The following is a 27,643-nucleotide window of genomic DNA, read 5'->3' as shown; positions in this document are numbered from 1 at the left end:
AATTTTGCAAAAAACTATGGCCCATTTCTCTTCTTCCAGGTCCACTCTAACCAATCATTTCTGTCAATGTCTTGTCTGGGTAGTTTCCCAAGAATGCTGCTCAGAGACACTCAGGCTAGGGGGACTAAATGCCTTACATTCCCCTTCTGAACCATCTGAGACTGGCGATACAGTCAGTCTCTCAAGGGTTTGCTGATTTCCAGCCACAGCATTCAGTGCTCTCACCTCCTGGTACAGTCCACGTAGCTTTTTAGTTGTGTGACAGGTTTTATTGTTGTTTTCTGTACTGTCTGGTTTATAAGAATTTCACAATGATTACCATGTGATCCTTCCCATACATAATGGGAGACGAAATGGTCATAAAGTAAGTCTAGAATCTACACATAACACCACATTCGTTACAGAACTTCTCATGTAAACTACACTCAGCACCCGTCAGCTCGGCATGGTAGCGCACACCTATGACCCCAGCATGTGGAAGGTGGAAACGGAGCCCAGAGTTGGAGGTGACACCGAGAGTCTGGGCTCCACAGAACATTCCAGGTTAGTCTGAACTTACAGCAAGTTCCAGTCTCAAAAACACCCAACAACAACAGAAGTAGGATTCGGGTACTCTGTCCAGTGGAATGACTTTAGTATTTCGTCTTTTACTTACTCAAATACTCTTTCTAGCTTAATTCTACTTTAAAGTGTTCATTACCATGCCAGACTTCAATTTTAGCAATAAATGGGGTGTGTGTGTCAAGAAATCTACACTTGCATACCATAATTTTAACACCAAAGTCTCTATCTCTGATACCTCCACAATGTAACATGGCAGGAAGCTTAGATAGCACAAATAAACAGGTCACGAAAAATACAATATATCTCAATTTTTTCCCAGCCTCTTAAAAGTAAAACTTTCAATTTTAAAATATTTTATGAGTTGAAACCCCATAATTGCAAGCCTGATGTCAAAAACTGAAGATACAATCAGTGTGAATTACTCAGTTAAGATATAGGTACCTGGGCTGCTCCTGTGATCATGTTTGGAATGAAATCCTTATGGCCTGGAGCATCCATTAATGTAATAACTTTGGTTGTGGTTTCAAACTTCGTCATACCAACATCCATTGTTACTCCCCTTAAACAAAACATAAAATGGTTAAAAGCTACTATATAAATAGTCAGTGATGTGAGCTAAACCTCTTAATAATAGGCTTAATGACAACCTAAATCCTTCATAATAATGAGAACTCTTTTACATATTTATTTTGTATAATGAAGCAAAGGACTGAAATATCAGCTATAACCATTATCCCTGTATGTTTTGAAACCAAGGTTGTATATATAGCAAACTCAATCAAAACGATAGGTATATCCCATTTCTTTGATGTTTGGCAAGAAACTATAATTATGAACAAAGAAAGCTATATATACACATCTCTAGATGAGAGAAAAATAAATACACATGAAGAAAAGATAACACAACAAATGATACTTTCAGGAATTAGCTTTTCTAACATTCTAGTGTTTATATGTCACTAATTATAGAAATATAAACAGAAAACTTTCACTTGCAAAGTTAGCCAATAGTTACAATTTGAATACAAGAGGTATCAGATGCCCAATTTTTAACAAAATTAAGACAGATAAATGGCAGTTTGCTTCATATTCCATTTCAGCCCTCTTAGAGACCAAACCAGGACCTCTTTTCAGACACAAAACGAAGATTCCAATTATAAGAAATCCTTAGAAATGGCTACAAGAGCCTGAGTCATGTGACCTCGGAAACGTAAGAGGAGAAATCAGTTGGGCAATAAACTAGGTTTGCTCTAGATCAGTGGTTCTCAATCTATGAGTCACGACCTCCACAGGGATCAGATATTTGCATTACAATTCATAACACTAGCAAAATTACAGTTATGAAGTAGCAACAAAGTAATTTTATGGTTGGGGGTCACTACAAATGAGGAACTGGAGTAAAGGGTCCCAGCATTAGGAAGGTTGAGAACCACTGCTCTAGACCATTCAAAATAAAACAATTTAGCCTTCCTTTAATAACAAGAGTCCCAAAACAATAATAAACTAGAGGTCTGCCATGGGAGTTGGTCTCCTTAGTCAAGCCATTTGAGCTAGCCAGAGTGATGCCTAATCCTGCTTAATGCTCTCCAATACCTAGGGGTTTATATCGTTTCATAAAGATATGAAAATGTCACCCAGCTTATTGTCTTCTGTTTTATTTTCTATTATATTTCTTCAACACCGATTTGCAAATATTTCACATGGTGGAATAAAGAACATACCAGTTTTTAAAAGGCCATTCAGCACTACACAGTGGGATGAGCTAAAAACACTTCTGATATGTACTCAGAAACTTCTGCTGTCTACAGAATGGAGGAACAGTCTAGATTATAACATGGTGGGAGATAGGAAGGTAGCAACCACAGTGTTACTGCAATAAGCAGATGCTACAGCCGGAAAGCTCAAACGCTCGGTCAGTATAGGAGTAAGTGCATAGTAGCTCACTTGCACTCAGCGCTGACACATAATGAAGAAGTTTTACTAAGGCCTTCCAGCTTCAATTACACTCTTCTCAGTCTACTAATCCACATAATCAGGTTATGCAAAGAAAACAAAGCCATAGTCTTTGACAATCTGTCTGTTAAACCGGTGGGAATTACTTGGGCTTCTGATACTGCCATCACATGCAGTTCTACTGTTTTTCAAAATATGGCAAGTAACAGGTTAAAGCAGCCTTGCAATAACATACAGAGAAAAAGATACCCACAGGAGGGAGAAAGACCATGATGATACAAACACCCTGTTATGAGAAACACTAAAGATTAATATAACCTGCTTTACTGAGAACTGGCTTACTTAAACATTAAAATATAGAGAGGACTGCAGAAATGAACACATGCAGAAAAGTCTGCAAACCCAGATACACTCTCTAATACTCAGATTAAAGCCATCAGAGACATTCCAAACTGTTAACTTGGAAGAGCTTGCACAGGGCCTCATTCTTTGGACTTAGCTGGTCTGTGTCGGTCATTTCACTTTATGTAGATGGCCTCTGCTTCTCTACCTCTGATAGCCTTAAATGAGATATACGCTTATGCTTTAAAATACTTCAAAAGAAATATTCTCATTTTCCGGCCAGAAATTGGTGATTATCTTCCTCCTTCTGTTAGAATCCACCCAAATGAGCACTAACTAAGTCCTGAGACAGATAGAAGGACTAACTGACTAGATAGATTCCACTGCTTCTTTTTGGACCATCTCACAAGAACATAGAACACAAATTAGAAAACCGTGGAGGCCTCTATTCTGGACCTGCTGGGCATTCTGAATGTAGGCAGAAGACAGTTTTGCTCTTTCCCTTTCATTCATAACCTGGTGCAAGACCAAGTCAAATTCAACTTTAACTCCAAGTCAAGACAGCGTGATAGGCTGAGGAGTGACAAGTACCAGCTCTTCTTGCAGCAAAATCAACTTAGGGGATCTGCTGCTTTGGTAGGTGGTTCCGGGCTTTGCTGTTTGGTTTTAGATAAATATGCTTAACCTACTCTCGCAGAATAAAAGCATAAACAATGTACAAAACAAAAGATTTTGTTAAGTTTTCTCTAACATTTTATGTTTTACATATTCAACACACATTGCACACTTATTTTAAAAGGACTGCATTATTTTAAACTGAAAATTTTGAAATATAGTGACTACCTTTCCCTTTCTTCTCCAGTCTCATCCAAGACCCATGCATATGCAAATGAAGCCTTGCCAGCCTTTTTAGATTCTTGTTCATATTTATGCATAGTTCTTTTGTTTACATTACCCAGCAGATAAAGCATATGGCCCATCAGAGTACTTTTCCCAGCATCAACATGACCTAAGGAAAATTGATTCAGGATTAATACTAGGTACATTGTCAGACGTTGTTCACACTGAGGCATTGCATGACTGTAATTCAATAGCTCAGGGCAGTATTGGAGTAACAAATACCGATTTTTATCAAGGTTAAAACACCTAAACAGGGTGTGTGAGTGGGGGGTGTTGTGCATATTGTTTTAAAGAGGGTAATTTTTCCCATTTTTTTTTTTTTTTTTTAAAAATACATCCCATTTTCAAAGTGTTCACCAAATGAAAATGCCACAAGCCAGGTCTGATGCCCTCCTTGGTAACATGGTACCATTGCACCCAGGGTGGCTAGGATGCATTATGATGCAATGCCTCTTTGCCTTAAGTCTCTGCTGCCCCAAGCGGCTGGGAGCCTAGAACACGGGCATACCAATGACCACCAGGTTGAGGAGCTGCTTCCCGCCCTGCCGCTTCTCCAGCTCTGCCTTCACATCTATCTGCTGCCTCAGCTTGCCAGACTTTTTCACTGCTGTTGGAGTTGAACTCAGCTCTTCTGATGCTTGAACGGAGGGAGGTAGGAGGGCAGATTTATGAGTGCTGGTCCCAGGAACGTTAGGAGAAGCAATGCTGCCATCGTCACCAGGAGGTCCTCGGTGAAGAGCAGGCAGACTGTCTCCATTTTCTTCAGAGGTTAAGCTACAGAAAGAAAGGTCAGGAAGCCATTTTAACTGCTGTCCTATTGTGTCAGAGCAGACATGCCTCTTTGTAATCCCTTACATTTTGGGTCTCAGCTAAGTGATTCACGCCTGTTAAGGTGGAAGTGAAAAGTGACCAGAGCCAATCCACACAAACACAGACTTGGAATTCTGGGAGAGCTGTCTACTAAACACTAGATGCAGCCAGGTATGGTGGTGCTCAGTCAGGCTACAGTCAGCAACTTCTGCATCCTATGAGGTAAACACTGCTGTTGGAAACTTTCAAATGCCTCGAAGATCTGAAAATAATCATTCTGGGCCAAGGCCTACAGCGACTGTTATGACTGAAAGAATAAGTTGGGGACAATTTTTTCAGATACTTTCTCAAATAATTTTATGATCTTAACTAATTAATGTGATTTCTTATTTCTAAACAAACTTTCCAAAAGTGAGACCATTAATTTATAAATCTAAAGGATTAATTTTTCTTCTTGAGTTGGGCACTTAGACACTAATTTATACTAACGATTTAAAGTATAGAGTATCTGTCCTACATGTGATCTTTGAATCAGTTCTACTTACCTATATTCTAGAGGTATTGTTACACTTCTCAATGTTAATAAAACAGAGTGCCTTCCAAACACTGAATATGTGTGCAAATATATGGAGAAATGAACTGTCAGTGTATATTTTACATTCTCTCATCCAAGTACTGACCTTGCTTATCAATCAGAACCAGGTGTATTTGCGATGATCAGGATTGAGTATATTTGTGATGGTATATTAGCCACAGTGTGATCACCTAGCTCAGTGTTTGGACTTATAAAAGCAATACTTTATTGACACTGATCTTCACCAGATACTCGTGTACCCAACTCTTCTCTTTCTTCGTCACTTTACCCAGTATTTCAGTCACTGGTTTAGCAGCTCTGTGTGTAGCTCCAGTACAATACAGTACTTGAAGCTTATGTGCTGGCTGCTAAGGCCTCTGAAACATTCCACATCAAGACTGTGACATTCTTAATGTAAGGGTTGTGTATTTTATTCATTTTGTTCAAGCAAAGTCTCCCTAGCTGGACACAGTGGCACACGCCTTTAATTCCAGCACTCAGGAGGCAGAGGCAGGTGGATCTTTGTGAGTTCATGGCCAGCCTGGTCTACATAATGAGTTCTGGGCCATCCAGGGCTACACAATGGAGACCCTGTCTCAAACAAAACAAAAGAAGAGGTTCCTATAACAGAGTTAACTATAACTCAACACATTAAGAACAAAAAGGGTATCTGCATCAATTTAATCATAATTAAGAGAGAAAGGACATTAGCAAACTTTTAGAACTGAACCACAACTCAAAAAGACCTGAACAGGTTAAAGCTACATGAAAATGTGAGTTCCATCTCACCCATCACTGAACTAATACACACTGGAGGAATCCCGCCTCCTAGGCCTGAGCTCTTTCCCACACTGAACCTGAAATTGAATGAACAAAATCTTGCTTTTAAATCCCAACACTTTAGTGGGAGACCATTAAAATTCTTCCCCACCTAACATGGGGATATACATTCCCATTACCACAGATTTTTATAAAAGGAGACACAATAAGGCTCCTGAGACTCTATTTCAAAATGCTGAAAGCAGAAGTCATCTTTGCTAATATTTGATGACTTTCCCCTTTTATGCTTTGGTAAGTGACGTATACATAACTTATAAATAGCACTTTTTGTTTTTTATAAGACAGAGACTCATGGAGCCTAGGCTGGTCCAGAACTCTATGAAGCTGAGGATGACCCTGAACTCCTGACCTTCCAGTCTCCACCTCCCTCCTGTTAAGACAGAAAGTGTTTGCCACCACGCCCAGCAAAAGTGTTATTTAGAGAATAAAAATTCTGAACAATCTTAAGGATGCAAAACATTACCACTTACAAATCATTTGAGACACATATAACTCACTTCCTTCTCTAAGAAAAACTCCTAGAATTCTAGAGACTGACTTTAAAATAGCAAGTACTACCAAGGTTGATTTAGTCGGGTTTTTTTTGTTTGTTTGGTTGGTTTTTTTAGCTATTTCAAATTCTAGGACTTAGTAACTACATGTGTTTTGGATACTATGAACCATCTTATTCAGCATAGAAATGAAAAGGGTTAGAGAGAAGCTCACTGGTGTGCAAGAGCTTGCTGTACAACACGAGGATCTCAGTTCCGATTCCCAGCACCCACATTAAAGCCAGACGTGGTGGCATGTATTTGTAATCTCAGTGCCGGGGGTGCAAAAATGCAGATTCATGGAGCCCTAGCTAGCTGTCTACCCAAATGGTGAGACAATGTTAACAGTGCATGATGATCTTCAGAGGACCAATTCCCAGCAGCAACCACAGGTGCCTTACTCAAACTTCCTCTGCTGGCCTCCACAGGTACCTATATTCATGTGCACAGACCCCACACAGACACACTTACACATAATTAAAAGCACGTAAATCTTTAGAAATAAAAATGTAAGATGGAGAGCAAGCAAGGTCAATACCCACTAATCTCTGGCCTTTGCATGTTTGCATGGGTGAACGCATACACACACATTCACACTCTACATGCACACACGCAAATATGCAAGCACACAAACAACTACACACTGCATCCACACACAAATACGCAAACACACACACACACACTCACTACATCCACATACACAAATGTGCAAATACACACACACACACACACACACACACACACACACACACACTATATCCAAACACAAATATGCAAATGCACAAACACACAAAAGTTGAAAAGAACTTCAAGGCAATATTTTTGTTTTGTTTTCAATTTTTTTCCTTTAATTTTATTTTATATGTATGGATATTGTGCCTGCATGTATGTGCTCCAAGTGTGTGCAATGCCTGCAAAGGTCAGCAGAGGGCGCCAGATCCCCTGGAATTGGCACTACTTACGGTTGTGAGCTGCCATGTGGGTAGTGGGAATTGAACCTGAGTACTCTGGAAAAACAGCCAGTACTACTTACCACTGAGCCATCTCTCCAGCCTAAGACAGTAGTAATAGTAATATTTAGTTATCAGAAGTCACTGAGTCTGATTCTTGACTCCCAAGTGTTGCTTGTCTACACCACCCTGAGGTACTAAGAATGCCCTGTCTCACAGAACTAGTCTACAAAGCAGTTTTGTTTAGTTTAATGTTAAAGTATCCATCAATCACTGACAGTGAGTCATACAATGAGAAAGCCAGAATCAAAACTAAGTTCTCACTCCGTCTCTGTCCTTTGCAATATACAAAGGGCTAGTGGTTTAGTAAACAAAACTGAAAAGGATGTTCTCATCAATTCACAGGAGACAATGGATGCTTTACAGGGTGAGGGACTGAGTCTTACCCAGGCACTTCAAATCCCATTGTTTGCTTCTTCCCAGATACAGTCATTTTAGCAACTTTTGGCACAATTTCAGACTCACTCTGAGATGACCGAGATCCAACTGATTTTCCTAATTAAGGAGTAAAATATAAAAGGACAATTAATTTCCAGAAATGTGTGATATATTATAAATTAGAGATCATGATTAATTTACAGAGAATTCATGTCCCTGAAAATATATCTTTTCTTTAAACAGGGAGCTGAAGATGCCCAAAGACGATTGCCTCTTTTGGGAAATCCCCGACTGTCTGGACGCTCATGTTTAACCTCACCAAATCTCTTCCTAATTTTGAGCTGACTGTTGAGTTTCAGTATTAAGAGTTAAGGTGGTTTCTGCACTGAGCCTTATTCTGACATTTTACCTAGATCCTCTACCTACCTCTCTGACCACACCCTTTCACAATACTAAAATTGTCTGGTCAGTTAGCAGATGGCTAAACTATTTTGGATCCCCTAAGATTTATCAACTGATGAACAAGTTGAAAGTCTGATGAATTTTGCTGGCACAGTTCATATGTTTTACTTGCATACAGTACTAGAATCTGTGAGATCTAAGATATCCATAAACACAGGAGCCAGGACAATGTAGAAAAACCTGAAAGCAGGAAGGAGAAGCTATGCGCCAGAGCAAAGAAAACTTTATGCAGAGTTATGCTATGACTCTTCATAGTTAATCCTCTAGTTTTAAAATGCATTTTCTTAATCTTCAAGGAGTGTCAACAGGACTGGATTCACAAGACCATGGAAACTAAGTATGCTACACTAGTAAATGCACACAGAAAGATCAATTAATGTACAAAATTCAGTAAAAACGCTTACTATTTGCCCACTCTAGGCCAGCCTTGCTAGAAATAAAAAGGTGAACAAAAAGAAAATGTTAGTGCTCAGAGTCTAGAAAGGGAACATAAAATGATATTTTCAATGTAAAATTAAACTGTTGTCAGTGTAGAGTTCATACACAGAGCCATAAGATCTGATGAGAGCACACACGAATTAGAGAGCCTCTCTAGGAAAATGGGAACTAGCTAGATGAAATAAATAGATAGATGACAGATAGATAGATAGTAGGAACCTACTAACATTAAACCAAAGCACATTCCAGAAGGCAGTCTGTATAGTGACCCTGTTTTAGGAGTATTTCTGAGTGAACAAAGCAGGCCCCCTGAAGCTGAAGAGGGCCAGACACTAGACCCCCATGCCTGTCCTACACAAGTGGACACTGCCACAATATGTGACCTAGACCCCCCATGCCTGTCCTACAGAAGTGGACACCGCCACAAAGGTGACCACTAGACCCCCATGCCTGTCCTACACAAGGGGACACTGCCACAAAATTGACCGGATAGCAGGAAGGAGAAAAGGAGACGAGGCGAAGGAAGAGTATGTGAAAACAATCCTTCTCAGGACAAGACATCCATGACATGAAGACGCATTCAGAAACCAGACCTCTGAGAGCCTCAGATGGCCAGTGGGCACATCACCAAACTCACGCAAGGCTTCAACTGGAGTGTGTATTGTGATTCAGTACACACAACTGCCAGAGAGGGAACAAACCTGGAAGGACTTAGCTTTTAATGCCAGAGGATGCACTTTCCAGAGATGGGGACCCAGGGAAAGGTGACACCAAGGACAGCAACAGAGGGGCCTGCTGCAGAGCTGGCATCCTCAGGAGCTGAGGCTGCTGACCAATCGGATGATAAGAGGCTGAAAACTCAGTGGAACCCGCTAACTTTAGATAAAGGTCACTGGTAGTTGACAAGAGCCATTCAGAAGTGAAGAAGTAAAGCCAGAGTGAGTTCAAAAGCAGAAGGAAGGTGAGAAAGCAGAAGTACCTATCTTTTCATCTGTAACTGGAAAGTCACCATCACTGACATTTTTCAAGTTTTAATAGCTCATTGGAAAGCAAATCTGACATGAACTACTAACATGAGACTATTTATCTACAGCCCTAGGCAGCTCCATTTCAGGGCGGGAGTAACAATGTGCAGAGCCTGCTGGTTACTGAACCACAAGGCTAGCAGACACATGTGTCTACATGGAAATGCTTCTGTAAATCCAAGAGTTTCTGCTATGCAGAAGCCGATCTGGCCGTCAGGACTTCAGATGAACATTATAGGTGTGTAGCGTGACTAAGAACGCCTGGCAGGAAGGGGAAGAACTGGCAGAAAGCTGTAGATGGGGTCTAGGATCCCACTAAAGAGGAAACAGAGGGCTCACTGGACAAGCTGCCGACATTACACGTCTAAGGAGGCAGGAAGGATCAGGAACCAAAGCACAGCAGACACTGGGCTGGAGCTCAAAAGGGACAGAAGGCAGGTTCTGGTGTCTTGGAACTAAAAGATGAAACTTCCACATTAATAACTTCTTTCCTCAGGCTGGACAAAAATTTTTTGAATGAATAATTGAGATTTTTAATAACAAAAGAATGGACTTAAACATAAGAAATTAGGTGCAGCTGGGCATGGTAGCACACAATTTAATCCCAGCAGACACAAGAAGAGCTCTGTGAATTTGGGGCCAGCCTAGTCTACACAGTGAGTTCCAGGACAGCTAGAGCTATGCAGACAGACCCTGTCTCAAAAAAAGAAGAAAGAAAAGAAAAAAATCAGGTTCAAAGAACTGCAGAAGAGAGAGAACACATAGCATTTGCCTTTCTGGGTTTCCCTTACCTCACTCAGTATAATGTTTTCTAGGTCTATCCACTGCATCCATGCAAATGCCGTGATTTTTTTTTTTTAAAACAGCTGAACAGTATTCCATTGGGAATATGTTAAGGCATTCCCATTCATCTGTTGAAGGACATTTGTTTCCATTTCCTGGCTATTGTGAACAGAGTGGCTATGGGCATTGCTGAGCAAGTGTGTGTGGAGTGGGATGTTGAGTCCTTTGGGCATATGCCAAGGAGTGGTATAGCTGGGTCACGTGGTAGATTTACTTCTAGTTTTTTGAAGATTCCCCATACTGGCTTCTAGAGTGACTCGACCAATTTCCATTCCCAACAATGGTGAGCCAGTGTTTCCTCTTTCTCAACAACCTCCTCAGCATTTGTTGTCCAGTTTTGTTCATCTTAGCTATTCTGACTGGGAGAGATGAAATCTCCAAACTGTTTTAATTTCATTTACAGTTTTTGGATATTTATTAGCCAACTTTATCTCTTCTATCAAGTACTCTATTTAGATGTCTAGCCCATTTTTAAATGGGATCATTTGTGTCCATTAAATTTTGTTTTTTTCTTTTTTTTTTTTTTTTTTTTGGTTTTTCGAGACAGGGTTTCTCTGTGTAGCTTTGCGCCTGTCCTGGAACTCACTTGGTAGCCCAGGCTGGCCTCGAACTCACAGAGATCCGCCTGGTTCTGCCTCCCGAGTGCTGGGATTAAAGGCGTGCGCCACCACCGCCCCGCCTAAATTTTGTTTTTTAATTCTTTGTATAGTCTGGATATTAATTCTCTAAATCAGACAAAGATTCTCTCCAATTCTTTGGGTTTCTTATTCACTTATTGTTTCCTTAGCTGTACAGGAGCCTTGTAGCTCCATATCCTCAAATGTCAGCATATAACATGCAGTAACCATAGAAAGCAATCAATTATAAAGGGACCGTAGAGGTGGGGCAGGGGCAGCAGGACACAGGTGATATGAAGTAGGAAACAGAATAACAGGGAGGGTGGAGGTCAGTACAGAAGGAGGGATGAGGGACAAAGGAACACCAAAGTTGTTGGATACAGCCTCAAGGAATCATATTGTATGCTCACCTGAAATTATAACATGTAAGTGTATATGGACACACACACACACACACACACACACACACACACACACACACACACACACCTTAGAGAAAGTTAAGCCACTTGGACTCTGCTCCTCCCAGGAACCATAGTCTAACAAAAAACCAGTATCGGGCACAAGAAACCTTTCAAATGGTTGGTCAGGGTAATCCAACTGACTCCTAAAGCAGTATAGATTATAAATGTAGCCCTTGGTGGCTTCTCAAGGACTGAAGGCGGGCCCCTCTTGCTGAAGATACCACACACTTTGGACACAGGACTCAGTTGATTGGAGCTAGATCTGACCTGAAAGTCTCTTTCCTGTGATCTAGCTTCAAGGTTCCAGAAAATTCTATGTAAGCTGCCACAGGGCAGAGGGAAACAAACAGTACTACCCAGCTTCAAATACCTATGGACCACAACAATGACCAGCATGGCAAGACATGCATAAAGGTGCAAAAAGCGGCACCCACAGGTTGGCTGCAATCAATATCTAATAGACTTAAAACCCACTCAACGGGTGAGAAATCATGTCTGGTACTGAAAACCTAGTCAGCTCCCCAGGGCTCAGACTAGCTTAATTCCTTCCTTACCACATTCTAATCTTAGCCGTATGCCCACAAGTAAGTGTAGCTACTAGCCCCCTCTTTTTACGGCAAATGGAGACTATCGCAGAAAATCACAAATGGACACAATGCAGAGATCAATGGATGAAGGGGGGCCTAGCCCCAACAGATACTTCTAAGTCATAGCTCCTGCATCTACAGTTCAGGGAACTTTGTGGAAGAGGGTGGAAAGACTGTAAGAGTCCAAATACCAGGAAATCTACTGTGAAACAGTCTCCTAGAAATGGCTGAGTGAACAAGACCAGTACAATGACAATTCTGATGTGAAAGGGGGAAAATCTCTTTGGGGTCCCATCCCTAAACGAAGAAATACAGGTAGCCAATGACTGCTGAGAGAATGATAATTAGCCTCTCCCAGGAATGAGCCCTTTTTGGTTGTCCAGTGTAAAGTAGTCAGCCTGAAAACCATATACACACAAACAACAAAAGACTCAGTAGGTTGTATTTATATTTGTGCATACACATACATATACATGTTTATAATAATAAAGAGAAAGGAGCTTTCAACTTGGGGGGTGCATGGGAGTGGCTCAAGGAATAGTTGCTGGGAGAGACTGTGATTCTGTTTCAATTAAAAACATTTCAAATGAACTTTAAAAACAACAAGAATTAGGTGGTCACCGTATTTAGACTCCTTTTAGGCTCCGTGGTAATGAATGAGACACTAACAGAAAAGGTACTGACTGTTGTATGCAAGGTCAAGGTTCGACCCAACAGGTGCCAGGAGAAAGTAAACCTGAGTTAAGATACGGCTCTCTAAAGACTGAGTTGTTTAGAGAGCAGGAGGTCTAACCTGGGCACATTGCATGAGAAATGGAGACTACTGAAGAGAAGGGTCTGCAGGTCAAAATGTCATGGTGGAGATGGCAGTCAAAACAGGGTGTGAATTAGGTTTTTTTTTTTTTGGTTTTTTCGAGACAGGGTTTCTCTGTGTAGCTTTGCGCCTTTTCCTGGAACTCACTTGGTAGCCCAGGCTGGCCTCGAACTCACAGAGATCCGCCTGGCTCTGCCTCCCGAGTGCTGGGATTAAAGGCGTGCGCCACCACCGCCCGGCTACGAATTAGTTATTTTGAGGGGGAGAAAATTAGCCTGAATTGCTGCTGCCAAATGAACATCACCGTAAATGATAACCAGATGGAAGTGCTTGGTGATGCACTAGCAGGCCATGACCATGAAGACCCGATGAGAAGACAGCTGAAGGCCAAAGTCTTTGATGAGGCTTCAAGCGATGACTATAAGAACTAGGAGAGGCTTAAGCACAAAAGACAAGACCCTCCAACAGCAGGGAAGAGGGGAAAAGGACAGGCACCATGATACTGGAAGAGCAGGAAATGAATAAAGTTAATTCCTGGGCCCTGAGGCTAACTGGCCACAAATGAAGTGAAACAAGGCAGTGGATGAAGCGCAGGAAGGACCAGTGACAGCAAAACTAGAGGCTGGCTCTCTGTGAGAAAAGCAAGTGTCGGAGGAGGGAGATGCTTCGTGCGTGGTGATGGTGATGGAGGTGGCAATGATGGTGCTGCTGGTGATCATGGAGGTAATGATGGTGAGAGTGATGGGAATGATACAGTTAGCAGTAGTGGTATTTGTAGGTGCTAAAACTTGGAGGAGTCATCCAACTGAGTAAAACAAAAGGAGACCAGGTAGACTTTGACTTCTATTATAAGAACAAGAAAAAATACAGGATGAAAGCCTCAATATAAGGCCTACAAGAATAATTCTAACTTCCTTTTCAGGTTAATTTTTAGTATCTTCCACAGCTTCAGGTAAAAACTTTCTTGATTCACTTACACAGTGAGTATATTGAAATACTATGATCTTTTACTTTTAAAGGCCTTGTAAGCATAGAGAAAAGTCAGTGTGATCTTACACTGTTTTAGGGATGCAGTAAATATTACTTTGGTGTGTTTTTACCTGTAAGAGTCAAGATTCAACATTTAATTTTTTTTAATTAAAAGTAAACACAAAGATACCAGTACTGTAGATAACAACACGTAACTCATTAAAGCACTTTATTAACCAGCCAGCCTGCTTGCCTGCCTGTCCGTCTGTCCTTCCTTCTTTCCTCTCTCCCTCCCTCCCTTCTTTTTAAGTCATTCCTTTAGAAAGCCAGCAAAACCACAGGCCATTCTTAACTAAAAAATGTAAATACACATATGATTTTGTATGCTACTTCAAAGAGTTCACATACAAAGTCATCCTCATCCCTAGTACCAGGCTGCATGGGAAGCAAATTCCACTGAAGTCAAACACATATTAACAACTAAAGGAGTCAGTCATGGATCAACAGGAGATACAAGTATTCAGATCAAGACAGACAGACAGACAGACAGACAGACAGACAGACACACACACACACACACACACACACACACACACACACACACACTCTCACACACATAATCGATCATATCCTTCCCAACCTAATGGGAATCCATTCACTGTGTGACAATCTCAAGAAACAGAGCAGTACATTTTCAGTAAATTTCAAAATGCACCAGCAGGACTGACTGCTGGGAAGAAGTCTTGACTTCTCAGCCCTGCCCCTCTACTAACTAGCCATCACCTTACCCCCTCACTACCTTCACTTCCCTCTGAAATGTTCTCGGTGGGCATGGTTTTACCACACTCCTCCTATGTCATACCACCCAGCTGGCCCTTCTCTGCCATCTGATGGGGATTTATGACAAGTTTCCACACACACAAAGAGGTGAAATAAATGATCCCCAGCTCTGTGAATATATGTATATATGACTTCCAAACACTAAGAAGCTCTTTAATTCCAACAGGCCACTGTGAGGTGAAAGTAAAATGTACCATTCTAATGGATTATCAAGACGCTCGACAAACCATGTAAGACCCACTCAAACACCAAATGACAGCGGTCCAAAGGTATGCATTCTGAAGATTCATATTTAATGATCAGCATTCTGTCCCTAGTATGCTTGTGTCCCATCCTTCATAAAAACGTAAGTTATTCAGTTCATCAAGCCGTTTTCCCATTTTATAAATAAGGGACATCCAAGTTAAATGGATTTCACTATAATGGCAGGGTCTACGCCCTAAACCAAATCACCTGCCTGCCTGCCTAGTTCACCTTCTCCATGCTATAGTTCCCTCTGCAATAAAGCATTCTTAGACAATGGCACCTTCTATCTCTTTGGTTGATGCATCCTCCACGGTTCCCCTGCTCTCCTGCTAGCTGAAATGTGGGACTCTTATCCAGAAGGCTCTTGTTCAATGTGAACTCATGTAAAGGATGCAAAGGTAGACCACTGCAGCATCAGAGTGCTACTGACTCCTGCTAGATTTAACGGTGGTTATTTTCAAAAGCTGATAAACCACTCAGACACAAACTATAAAAAAAAAAAAAAAACCCAGACACAACGCATAAGATAAATTAAAAGTATGTGCCTGAGTACCTAAGGCTTCAGTTTCCATCTGGCCCAAGACTCGGGGGGAAAAAAGACACCGACCAAATGGATCAATAAACGTTTAAGAAATATGTATACATGTGTGTATACTCCCCCTGCCCCCCCACACACACACACAGCTTCAAAAGGACTTCTTTTAAGGATCTTTTGCAGATTTACATTAGAGGACTCCTTTTCTATTTAGTAAGTATAAAGTAAAAGAAGTAGAACTAAAAATTCTTAGGACAATTACCAACACTGTTTTAGAAATTGGAAGGTCAAATTAGGACTAGGTGAGAGAACAGACAGAAACCACATGTGATAATGGTGATTTACACATGAAAAAGCTTGACATTCTAGAATTCTTCTTCTTTTTCTACACCATTATAAAGGAATTTTCAAGTTTCTGCCTTACTTGAAAAGGATCCCATTTACATCCCATAGATACAAGGCTTCTATCCAGTAGCCATCAATTTAAACAAGTCTTATATGGATAGAAATCTAAGGATTTGCTATCAGAAAATACATAGGGAACAACCCTACAAAAAAATTTGAGTTTGTTACCCACAAAATGAATATCTACTTCAGGATGAAGTTTAAATGTATTTGCAAAAGCACAAAAAACAAAATTCCCAAATCAGACTTTATTATAGAGTTAATTTATCATCGAGTGGTATTTTACAAGAAAATTTTTAATTAGGAAATAATTATTAAGTTTGTGGTCAGTCAGGTTCATCTTTATAATACTCAGTTTGGACATTTCTAAGCCCACTTAGCTTCCTCAGTTTTTAAATAACTGCAATGATGAAATCAAGAATGCTGGAATAAACATGAACCGTGTCACAGACTGCTGGTAGCCAATGACCGTATCAGAGGTGCAGCAGATAGCAATTGATGGTCAGATGTCAGTCCATCTGAAGAATATCTCTCTGATGGATCTGTCTCCTTCAAGCAAAGCGTACGAGAATACAGAGTCCAGAATGTCTTTTGCTTCTGCTGTACCTTTGGTATCTGATATTGTGTATATGGTGTGGAGTCTCCCAATGCCTTATGGTAGTGTGTTTATCTCATGATTACTTATCTAGTGGGCACATTTATATCTGTGGATTGTCAGGAAGATGCTGTGTAATTTTTGATACAGCCAGGACCTACTGAGTTCCACTAAGAAGCTGCTTTAATCACAGCTTAGATTTATGATTTATGAATTCAGGAGCCAGACTAGCTCAAATTTCTTTAATCTTTATGCTGAGAATTGCAGTTACAGTTTTCTTGTACATCATTAGGTGAGACAAACCTTCAAAAGAGCTTTAGATTAGACCAGGATTTTTAAATAAGCATTCCCAATTTCATCCAAGCAAGGACACACAACTGTACTATATGGCTACGTTGTAAACACAATGACAGGCCAATTACTGTTATCTGTCAAATGATTAATTCCTTGCACCCATTCCTGACCTCAAATTGTGAAAATAAATTCTGACTAGTTAAGACTACAGAACATAACTTGACTCTGTAGGCTCTAGTGAGGGCTGCGGGTGTTCCCAGATAATTAGAACTCTTATATTGCCTGAAATAATTGGTTGGGACATATAAGCTGTAAAAAGGCATGAGAGATTGGAGCAACAAGAAAGAACATGAGTGTAACAGCACAAGAGGACGCACATGAGAAAATAGAGGAAAGCAACATGAGAGAATAAGGGAAAGTGACCATTAGAATGCATGTGAGTTTTTTCCCAATTTCCTAAAAATTCCTCACTTAGAAAAAGTCTAGTTTTGTAAATCTGGGCATTCTCTCTGAGCCCTGGTGCAGCCTGGTGCAACCCCGTGACTGCAATAACAGACAGTAATGCAGAACATAATCACCCTTGTCTTGCACCATATTTTTTTTATTTTTACTTAAGTATTATACAAGTAAGTTTCTAGAATAAAAAACAAAAACAGTATAAACCTGATAGTATAAATCCAGTGAAACTATGTCGGGAGAAAAACATGGTTTTGTTGAAGTTCATTTGTAAAGTGAATGTGAGAGAATGAGCAATAACATTTCAAAATTGGGAACAATAATTTGAAACCTGAACTTACAGCTATCAAGACTTTCTATAAAATAGCTGGAATAAATTAAAATCAGGGAATGTCACAAGAATAGCTCAATAAATTAGAGAACCTGAACTACACCAATCAGTAGGGATGTTCTTGTGTATGTTATATTCAGGAACCAGTAATAAGTGAGCATAGAAAATACACGGGACTAGAAACACACAAATAATTTCCTGCCAGCTTTCAATGTTTGAAAAACAGCTGAAGGAATGAAGACACAGAGGGAATTTTAAGTGTGACTTCTTCTCTTACAAATATTTCAGAGTAAAATCCATCCTGTACTCATCAAATTCTCTAGAAGCAGGATTCTTCAATGTTGACATTTTGAATGTGGTCATTTGTTGCTGTGAAGAGACTGTCCTCGGCACTATGAGGACAACACTGACCAAATCTCTCTAGAGTGGAGTAGAATTCCTTGAAGTAAGTGCACAGGACATCCATTATATAAAACACTTCACCACAAACCAGCAGTCCCTAGCAATCTTTTCCTATCTTCCAACCATGAAACGTCATTTATTGTAAACTTCTTTCTTGAAAATTTTTCTATCCAATTAACAACACTCCTTTACTTTGCTTCTCACAAATATTGCTCAGATTTGTTCCTTACATCCTTAACTACTGAGGTCAGATCCTTAGGACCAGATGTCTACAGTATCTGACAGGGTTCTACCTTGTATCTCTTTCCTGTCACCAGGGTCTTTTACCTTCATTTACACACTCAAATATATTCAGTGTCTCTGTACAGGAAAAGGACTATGGTTCTCTGCAACATGGCCCCCATTTATCTTTCAGAACCCACCTTTATCTTAATACTCCTGTATGCAGACTAGTTCTTTGATATCAGCAAGTTTCCTCATATACATGGCAATGGATATACCCTATGTTCTATGTAAATATCTTAACTTTGACAAAAACTGTAGTTTTAATGCTTAAATGATTCATGCACCACTAAGCATTGGCTTCCTTGATTTCAAATTAAAGATTCAAGAACTTGAAATCAAGGAAACCAATGTTTTTTAACAATGGAGACCAACTTCTGTACTGCATGAGCAAACATCTTTGGATTCACTCTACAGAGATTTGCTGAGCCTCTTACGTAAAGACCATAAAATTGTCACCCCTAGGTAACAGGCAATAAAACACAGTAAGTTTATGCACACTTTCGTTATCCTGTGTGAGTACCAATAAGTCTACCCCATGTCAAAGACTAAGTTACCAGTCACTTGGAGGTTAGTAACATCAATAAAATAGGGGTTCTGCTACTACCTACCCCAAGTCTGAAGCTAGGCCTTGTTACTACAAGGTCACAGTAAAACAATAATACCTACGTAGTAGGGATTTCTAAGGAACAGAATGAATCCATATACATGCAGTGCTTTAACAAATGTCTACTACCAATAGAAAGCACACAACCTGATAGCAACAAAATTACAGACACTCTAGCAATAAGTCATTCAGGATGGAAAGAATGAAAAGCACCGACTGTGGGACATGGTGGTAGGTACTGGATAACTAGATCAAAGAGTAAGACATGATTCTAATGCAAAAGGAACCCAGGAGTCCAACAGAGCAGCCACAGGCTGGTTCCGTGTTACACTGTGAGCTGCAGTGATGCAGCCTGGAGACAGTACATGAAAAAATTAGGGGAGGTGGGTTTTGAGAGTCTCCCCAGACTTGGAGGAAAACAACAATAGTAAAAGGGGGATCAGGGAGCTTGACAGCAGTCCACAGGGGATCCCCACCAGAGTTTATCTTACTGTTTGCATCCTGAGTCTTTCAGAGCTCTGAAGGTTAAATTACGATAGCATCCCGACACTGGGAACACAGACAGTAGCAACAGTCTGTTTGCAGTCAGCACTCATTCTAAGAGATAAACAAGATGGAAAGAAATGGAGCAATTAAGAGATTCTGAGAGATCAAAACAGTGGCTCCAGATGGGCAAGTACTATGGCATACAAGAAAACATAGGGACTTCAGTGACCGCTGAGACTCTAATCAAATGTACTACTAGAATATGGGATGAATTCAGTGAGAGGGGAAATAACAACAACAGGAACCTGTGACTGCTAAGATCCTAATCAAATACATTAACAGAATATGGTGATGAGCTAAAAGGAAAACGAACAGGAACCCCCAGGGACTAACTAAGACTAACCAAAGTGCTGTTAATGAATAAGATGCATGGGGCTGCGATTCCTTTAAGACATGAATGGAAATCCACAGAAAACACCCAGATTATAAGGCTACAGAGCAGAACTGGTGCACAGCCATTAAAACACTTGAAGTCACTCAAGATCTACACAGCAAACACAACGTGAAGGGCAAGAAAGCAGCCAAGTGGAAACATGAACGCTCAGGAGGGCAGCAGAGTAGGTATTCATTCCTTGCAGACCAGCTGGAGACTGACTTCTTCAATGGAGCCAAGGGTCACACGTTATGAACTTGTGAAGCATATCTGTTCACACTGCTTTGGTCCATCACTTTACAGGCAAATATTAAATGACTATTCAAGATCACACAGATGGTTAATGTAACTTTTATTCATTTCCCCAGCTTTCTTTCCCCAAGGCATCGTCCCTTGTCCCAGTCTCTTCTGATTGTGTCTCCTCAGAATGAGGGACATGGATTCCCACACTAAATCAGGGTCATTTTAAAGTAAAATATTCACAAGACAGCCTTGAGTCAAGAACCTAGAGGAAATGGAAATGTGTTGTCCACATCTTGATCCTGTAAATTTATTTAGTCAGATCATAAATTGCTGAGAATATGGAATGAAAAGGTAATGCTAAAACCAATCTTTCTGGCAGGCATAGTGGCACATGCCTTTAAATTCAGCACTTTGGGAGGCAAAGGAGTGAGTTCTAGGCCAGCCTGGTTTACATAGCAAGTTCAAGGACATTCAGGGCTACATAGAAAGACTCTGCCTTAAAACTAATTATTTATTTAACTATTATTAAAACCATTAGGTTTAATGTTTAAATTTCAAAGTCTAGCAGTTAGCTTGCTCCCTGCCCAACAAATAATGCAAAACAATTTTAATTTCTACTGGGAAACTAGATGCATAGGCCATTGTTCCTCTAAAAAATACCTAGACAGTCTTCTGTTCATCCTGAGTTTTAGGAAGTAGAAAAGAGGCATCCAGGTCCAAGGCATATGATCCATTGACATGCTGTCAATTTTAGGTCACAGGCAAAAAGAAAAGCTTCAAAGTGACTATCTGAATACACATATCACACGCACGGGCATACACCCCCTGCTCCCTCTACTCTGAAAACTGCTCTCACTGATGAGCAGAGATGTTGGTACTCACCAGCACCATTTTCTCAGGAAAGAAAAGAAATAATTGAGAACACTTCATCTAGTCACGTGGGATAAAACTTCTACAGACAGAGAAGAGGCTTAGGTGAATTCATCTGCTAGGCTGATTTAATAACCTTTGCCAATTATAAGCACCTACCCTCCCACTGAGTGGTTTCAGGTTCACCAGTAAACCGGTTCAGGAGACTTTTTTTTTTTCTTTTCGTTTTTCAAGGCAGGGTTTCACTGTATTGTGTAGCCCTGGCTGCCCTGGAACTCACTCTGTAGACCAGGCTGACCTAGAATTCACAGATACTTGCCTGCCTCTGCCTCCTGAATGCTGGAATTAAAGGTGTGCGACACTGCCACCACCCAACTAGATGACCTTTTAAGGTTTCTGCCTTTAGAGTTTTATTTTTAAAATGATTACTTAGCCTACTCAATAAGAATCTCTCTCCTCCACTCAGACATTAATCTTCACATGACTGCAAAATGCTTGAACATCCACTATCACTATGAAGTGCTATACAATAAAAACTTATGTAGGGAAAAAAAATCTTAAGCCCAATCAAAACCAAGGAGCTTCCCCCACCCCCCTACATAAAACCCACAACTAAAATGCAAGAAATACAAGGACAGCTTGAATTAAAAATGTGGGCCAGTGAAATGACTTGGTCAGAAAGGTCCCTGCTGCTAAGCATGAGGACCATCCCTGAGACCCACCACGGTAGAAGAGAACTGACTCCTGCAATTGTCCTCTTACTTCCATGCAGTGCCCAGCCCCCAAACCAATAAATACCAAAAGGGGTTAAAATGCCTTTCTACCTCTTCACATTTTGGAAGTATAGTAACTAGGCTCTGAAGTTGATTCCTTATTTTAAAACACATGTGAAAAAGAGAAAATGGGATGAAAAACTGTATGGTTAGTATGACCATAAACCTGAAAGAACACACACAGCACAGACTACGACTGTTCTCTTTGGATAAGAAAACCCAAAGTGACAGCTCTTCCCCCATCCAACCTGTCACCTTCTTAATTTGAGACAAGGTCTCACTGAAGCAGACCAGGTTGGCTGAGAGTTCAAGGTCTTCCTGATTCTGTTCCAGACTCCTGGGAAAACAGGGGTGTGCCAGAGCACCCATTTTTTGTCTACATTATAAATACTCTGCTTTCACATCACAGAAGGGTGATTTCAAAAGGAGGAATGCTTTTTTCCTATTTCTATGCTTTAGAAACATTCAAACTAAATCCAAATAAACTCCTTTCATGTGAAACAAATTCTCAACTTCAAATTTTTCATATCAAAACATCAAAAGTCTAAAAACATCTAAGATTAAAAACAACAGCAGGGCTTCCCAGGTAAGTAGATTTTTTTGTCATCAACCATTTTCCTGTAATTGCATTTCAACACATCAGAGTCCATGCGAATTCAAACACACGTTAAGATTTTCAAAATTTCAAGAAATTGGTGCCAATTTTCAAAAGAAAAACTACTTCAAATAAATCATTTCACTGAATCTAACCAAACATTAAAATTCTAGTTACCAGAGGTACACTGAGAAAGTACACTAACAAGCTAGAGACTAGACCACTTCCTTCAACAGTACAGCTGCACTCTGGCTGAGTCATTTCAATAGAACTTTACAGCACAAATCCCCATCACATCCATCATTCAGCACCATCTCCAATCACGAGAAGAGAAAAAACAAAACAAATCACTGGGGCCAGGTTTCAGTTTTATGGAAATATCAGAGTCCACTGACTGGTGGAAACAGAAACTTCAAGGCCTGGGGCTTCAAGGCTCCAAGGTTTAAGTGTGTGCTTTAAAAGCCTGGGGACCAGAGTTCAGATCCCCAGAAACCCATCTAAACGCCCAGTGGGTATGACAGCCCACCTGTAATTACAGTGCCAGAGAGCTGGCACAGGGGAGTCCTAGAACAAGCTGGCTAACCAGACCAACAATATGGTAGTTCTGGTTTGACTCAGACTGTGGATCAAGGAGTAGGGGGAGAAATGATGGTGATTCCTTATAGCACCCTTGGGCACCCACATGCACAGCACACAGGTGCATGTGCACCCACTTGTGTATACACACACACACACACACACACACACACACACACACACACGTAAAATCATGTATACACACATGTATGTTGCACTCACATTCATTCATACACATACAATAAGTAAATTCCAATCTGTGCTAGATTTCATCATAAACCTTGATACAAAACCCAGTACACAAAATAAAAGTTATAACCATTAGAGCAATAACAACTTCTACTGGTCATTTGGGGAATACCTTTGATACTGTGCACTAACCATTATCCTTTAAAAGAACCTTTGGGTCTGGAGAGATGGCAGTGGGTAAGTATGTACTGCACCGGCAGGGAGACCTGACTCGAGTCCTCAGAATTCACAGAAAAGCAAAGTCAGGGAGACAGGAGCGCACCCCAGGGGCTCACCTGTCAGTCAGCCCAGCCTAACGGGCAAGCCCCTGCTTCTTAGGGAGAGACTGTTTCAAAACAGAAGGGAGGCAGCTCCTGAGGAGTGACACCAAAGACTGACCTTTGGCCTCCACATGTGCACATGCATACACAAAACACACACACACATCTGCACATAAATTACATTTTATTTATACATATTATTGCTGTGGCTAAAAATTTTGCTTGTTATGCCAAAAATACAACAGCCTAAAAAATAAACCTGAAAATTTATATTACAGAATAAAAGAGTTTAAATTCTTACCCCAACCCCCGCCCCCCAAAAGAACCCTCTAGACAAGGACATTGCTGCCCTTCGGCAGTCTACCATAGGCTTCTGTTTCATTTCTTCTAAACTCTGGCAGATTCCTTGCATATCCCCATGAACTACCCACTAGGAACCTCTCCCTAACAATTCACACCCATCTTCAGTATGATGCTCAGGCGGAAGAGGTATGAGCAACATCAAGGCATATTGAGAAATACCTCATCAATATACAATCAAGTTAACAAGCTCCTTTTGTGTGTCAAGAAATGCTGTGATGACCTAACAGATATGATGTCATTAAACATCACAAGTACCCTAAGAACTTTTAGTAGCCTGCTTTTAAAATTAAAGTGAACTTGGGGCTGGAGAAATGACTTAGTGGTTAACAGCACTGACCTACAGGATCTGGGTTCGATGCCCAGCACCCACATGGTGGCTCACAACCATCTGTAAGTCCAGTAATGGGGATATAACATCCTCTTCCAGTCTCCACGGGTACCAGGCCTACAAGTGGTATACAGATATTAGACAAAATACCCATATACGTAAGATAATATTGAAATTAAAAATAAATGAAGGGAACTATGGCAGTGCTAAGTAATTTGCTAGAATGGACCTAGGTGGCCATGCTTTTCTCAATCACTGTGCAGACCAAATGAGAATCAACAACTTCAAGTCACAAATTCAGGAACACTGACCGTCCAGATAATGGAAAAGCCTGAGGAGAAATGAAAATCTCAAGGTATACAAAGCTGGAAACCAGCAAAAAGGTTTACAGAAGTTCAAACCAGCAAGAGATAGCAAATGAACTGTTTTAATAACGTTTGCAAGGTGTTAATTTCATTAACATTCTATTTAGATGCCATTTAGTTTTCCTGACATCTCACACAACACACACACACACACACACACACACACACACTTTCACAAACTCAACCTCACTTTTTTCCACAGTGCTCACGGTGATCAAAGCCACAGCCTACACATACTGAAAACAATATACCTTCTAGTCTAGAGCTTCTCTAAGGACTTGTCTCATAGAAATAAAAGCCCTATTTGGTAAAGATATGTTCAAGGATAGTCTATGAACACAGGTAAAGCTGGAAACGGGTATATGAAATAACTGAATGAGCTTCTATATGAAAGGCTTAAATGAGTCAGAGTACACCCAAATCATAGATTATATGACCCCATTTTTTGAAAAAGGAATAATCTCTACTAAAAAAATATTATAAAAAGAAGGGAACTGAGTCTAACTTAGTGTACTCTCCCTAGGGGAAAAAAAATCCCTGTATATTCTTATGTGAATATTTTAAAGAATGCATATTAGAATGCTAAAAAATGGCCAAGTGGCAAGTCTACAGATAATTCAACTGAACAACAACAAAAATCTCCAAAACTGTTGAGTAACATGAATGCCTCAGTTCACTCGACTGGATTCTGAGAACCAAGTTCAATTGCCTCCTCTCAGGCATTTTCCACGTGCAAGACGCTGTGCTTGCAGATTCCCACGGAAGCTTACTTCTCAGAGAAACGGAACTTCAGCAATGCTGGTCCGTAACAAACAGCTCCAGGTCCCACAGACACGGATCTCAGGAGCACATTCACAGCTGGCATCACAACAGCCCGAGAAGCACCACACGACTGTTCGTAACGCCTGGCAACTGAGTCACAGTAAGAACGTCCAATCAAGCCGGGCGGTGGTGGCGCACGCCTTTAATCCCAGCACTCGGGAGGCAGAGCCAGGCGGATCTCTGTGAGTTCGAGGCCAGCCTGGTCTCCAAAGCGAGTTCCAGGAAAGGCGCAAAGCTACACAGAGAAACCCTGTCTCGAAAAACCAAAAAAAAAAAAAAAAAAGAACGTCCAATCAGTGTAATGTGAAATCCTTTAACAAACGGTTTCATAGATGCTATTAGGATTCAAAATTAAATATAAGGAGTAAATGAATACGATATTTCCAAAGGGTAGCCTCAGTATGTCCTAAACACCTCACAACAACCAACCTTTTCATCCAGCAGTTTGACTACAGAATCATACCTTTCAGTAAATAATTGAGACTGCACAAATATACAGTTTATAGTAGTAAATAAATAAGCAACTTGAATTCATGTGGCATTTAGTTAAATCATCAGACACCTCAACAATGGAATACTATAAAACCCTTAAAGGGGTTGGAGAGATGGTTCAGGGTTAAGAGCATAGATAGCCCTCTCAGAGGACATGAGTTCAGGTCCCAGCACCCACTTAAGGTCGCTCACAACTGCTTATAACTCCAGTTACAGAAGATCTAATGCCCTCTTTTGGCCTCCGCAAGTGCTGCATTCACATATGTGTGCACATGCAAACACACACAAATAAAAATAAATTCTTAGAAAAATAATTCTAAGGAAGCTAGATAAAACGCTCCATGCCTGTAATTGCAGCATTTGCAAGGCAGAGACAGGGGGACGGAGAAGCCAGCCCAGGCTTCCTACAAGACTCTCAAAACTTAAGGAAAAGAGCCTGGGCCGTAACTTTTTATATATCCCTGATGCTAGCACATTTTCCTGATTGTTTTTCTATAAAAGGAATATAAGATAATGAAATGCTGGCTTAACTGAATCTGGTTTGTTCTTCCTTCCCTTGTGTCCTCACTAAAGTACTTCTTACTCAGTAAGAAGTAGATGCAACAAGTTTTCAAAAGTTATTCTACTAAAACACAATTGCCAAAGAATGAAATAAGTATATGTAAATATATGATCTAAGTATAATCCTGGTAATTTTTTAAAAGCAAGGTTAATTAGGATTAGGAGAAAATTCTACATAATATTCAAGCAACTCATACATTGTACTAAAGAATCATTAAGTGAAAATCTTTAAGAGTCTAAGGTAAATGATTTTGAAATTAGGCAATCGTGTTTCAATTTTTCCAGTGTAGGTGTGTATATAAAGAGAACATTACAAACTAAAGTTTCCTCACCGAATTCAACCACTTCCTCTCAAAAAACTCCCACATAATAGTAAGCTCAAAGTCATTCTTATCTTTACAAGATGTATAAAATTCTTATTATTGTTTGAATAAAAATACTAAGTAATGGATAAATCAGTGAAAGTTTTCCAAGAAAATCCATTTCCAATGGAAAACTAGAAGTTCCTTATATATGCCTATTTCAACAGATTACAAAACAAGGACCACACTGAAACGAAATAGATATTTACGTGCGTTACTGACAGGTCATAGACTCTCATTATATTAACCCTCCGTTATAGCAGTTTTCCCGTCAATCACAGGAGGAGGTGAGAAAGGAGAGGTAAGACTGCATCCCCTAACACTCCCATCACCCTGACGTCCAAGGGAGAAAAGCACAAGGCAACAAAGGGGCTTAGCACATGTGCTGAAGCTCTGCTTCCTCTTTCAAGTTCTCGACTCCTCACAGGAAAACGCTGACAGCCATGTTCGAAGTGTGTTTGCAAGAAAACAGTGTAGCAGTCACAGCATGGATTACAGACACAGTACATGACGTCTGCTTAGTAAACAGAGTTACTACCAAAACAGGGATTTCTTTACTTACCTACTTATTTTAAGGCAGGGCCGCTCTACATAGCCCTGGCTATCCCTCAAACTCACCATGTAGACCAGGCTGCCTTAGAATTCAGAGAGATCTGCCTTACTCTGCCTCCAGAGCGCTGGGATTAAAGGTATGAGCCACCACAAATGTGACAAGGAAAATACATCAGAAAACTAAAAGATTATCCCATGAT

General features: G+C 40.4%; 1 protein-coding gene across 4 annotated transcripts in view; it reads right to left on the bottom strand.

Annotated features, from left to right (window-relative positions):
- Hbs1l (HBS1 like translational GTPase) overlaps positions 1-27,643 on the bottom strand; it is a 75,076-nt gene that overhangs the window by 22,259 nt on the left and 25,174 nt on the right. For 3 of the 4 annotated variants that reach the window (XM_052751160.1, XM_052751163.1, XM_052751164.1), the window contains 4 exons: positions 7,910-8,018; positions 4,268-4,533; positions 3,703-3,868; positions 1,006-1,123 (listed from right to left, as the gene is read on the bottom strand). In XM_052751160.1, the coding sequence (XP_052607120.1) occupies positions 1,006-1,123; positions 3,703-3,868; positions 4,268-4,533; positions 7,910-8,018 (659 nt within the window). The remainder of the gene's footprint in view (positions 1-1,005; positions 1,124-3,702; positions 3,869-4,267; positions 4,534-7,909; positions 8,019-27,643) is intronic. The other variant, XM_052751161.1, reaches the window with a different exon arrangement.

The sequence above is a fragment of the Peromyscus californicus genome, unplaced genomic scaffold (genome assembly GCF_007827085.1).
Source record: "Peromyscus californicus insignis strain IS unplaced genomic scaffold, ASM782708v3 Scaffold_22__1_contigs__length_63687245, whole genome shotgun sequence".
NCBI lineage: Eukaryota > Metazoa > Chordata > Mammalia > Rodentia > Cricetidae > Peromyscus > Peromyscus californicus.
The sequence above is the reverse complement of the archived record's forward strand: the minus strand, read 5'-3'. Positions and strand labels throughout refer to the sequence as shown.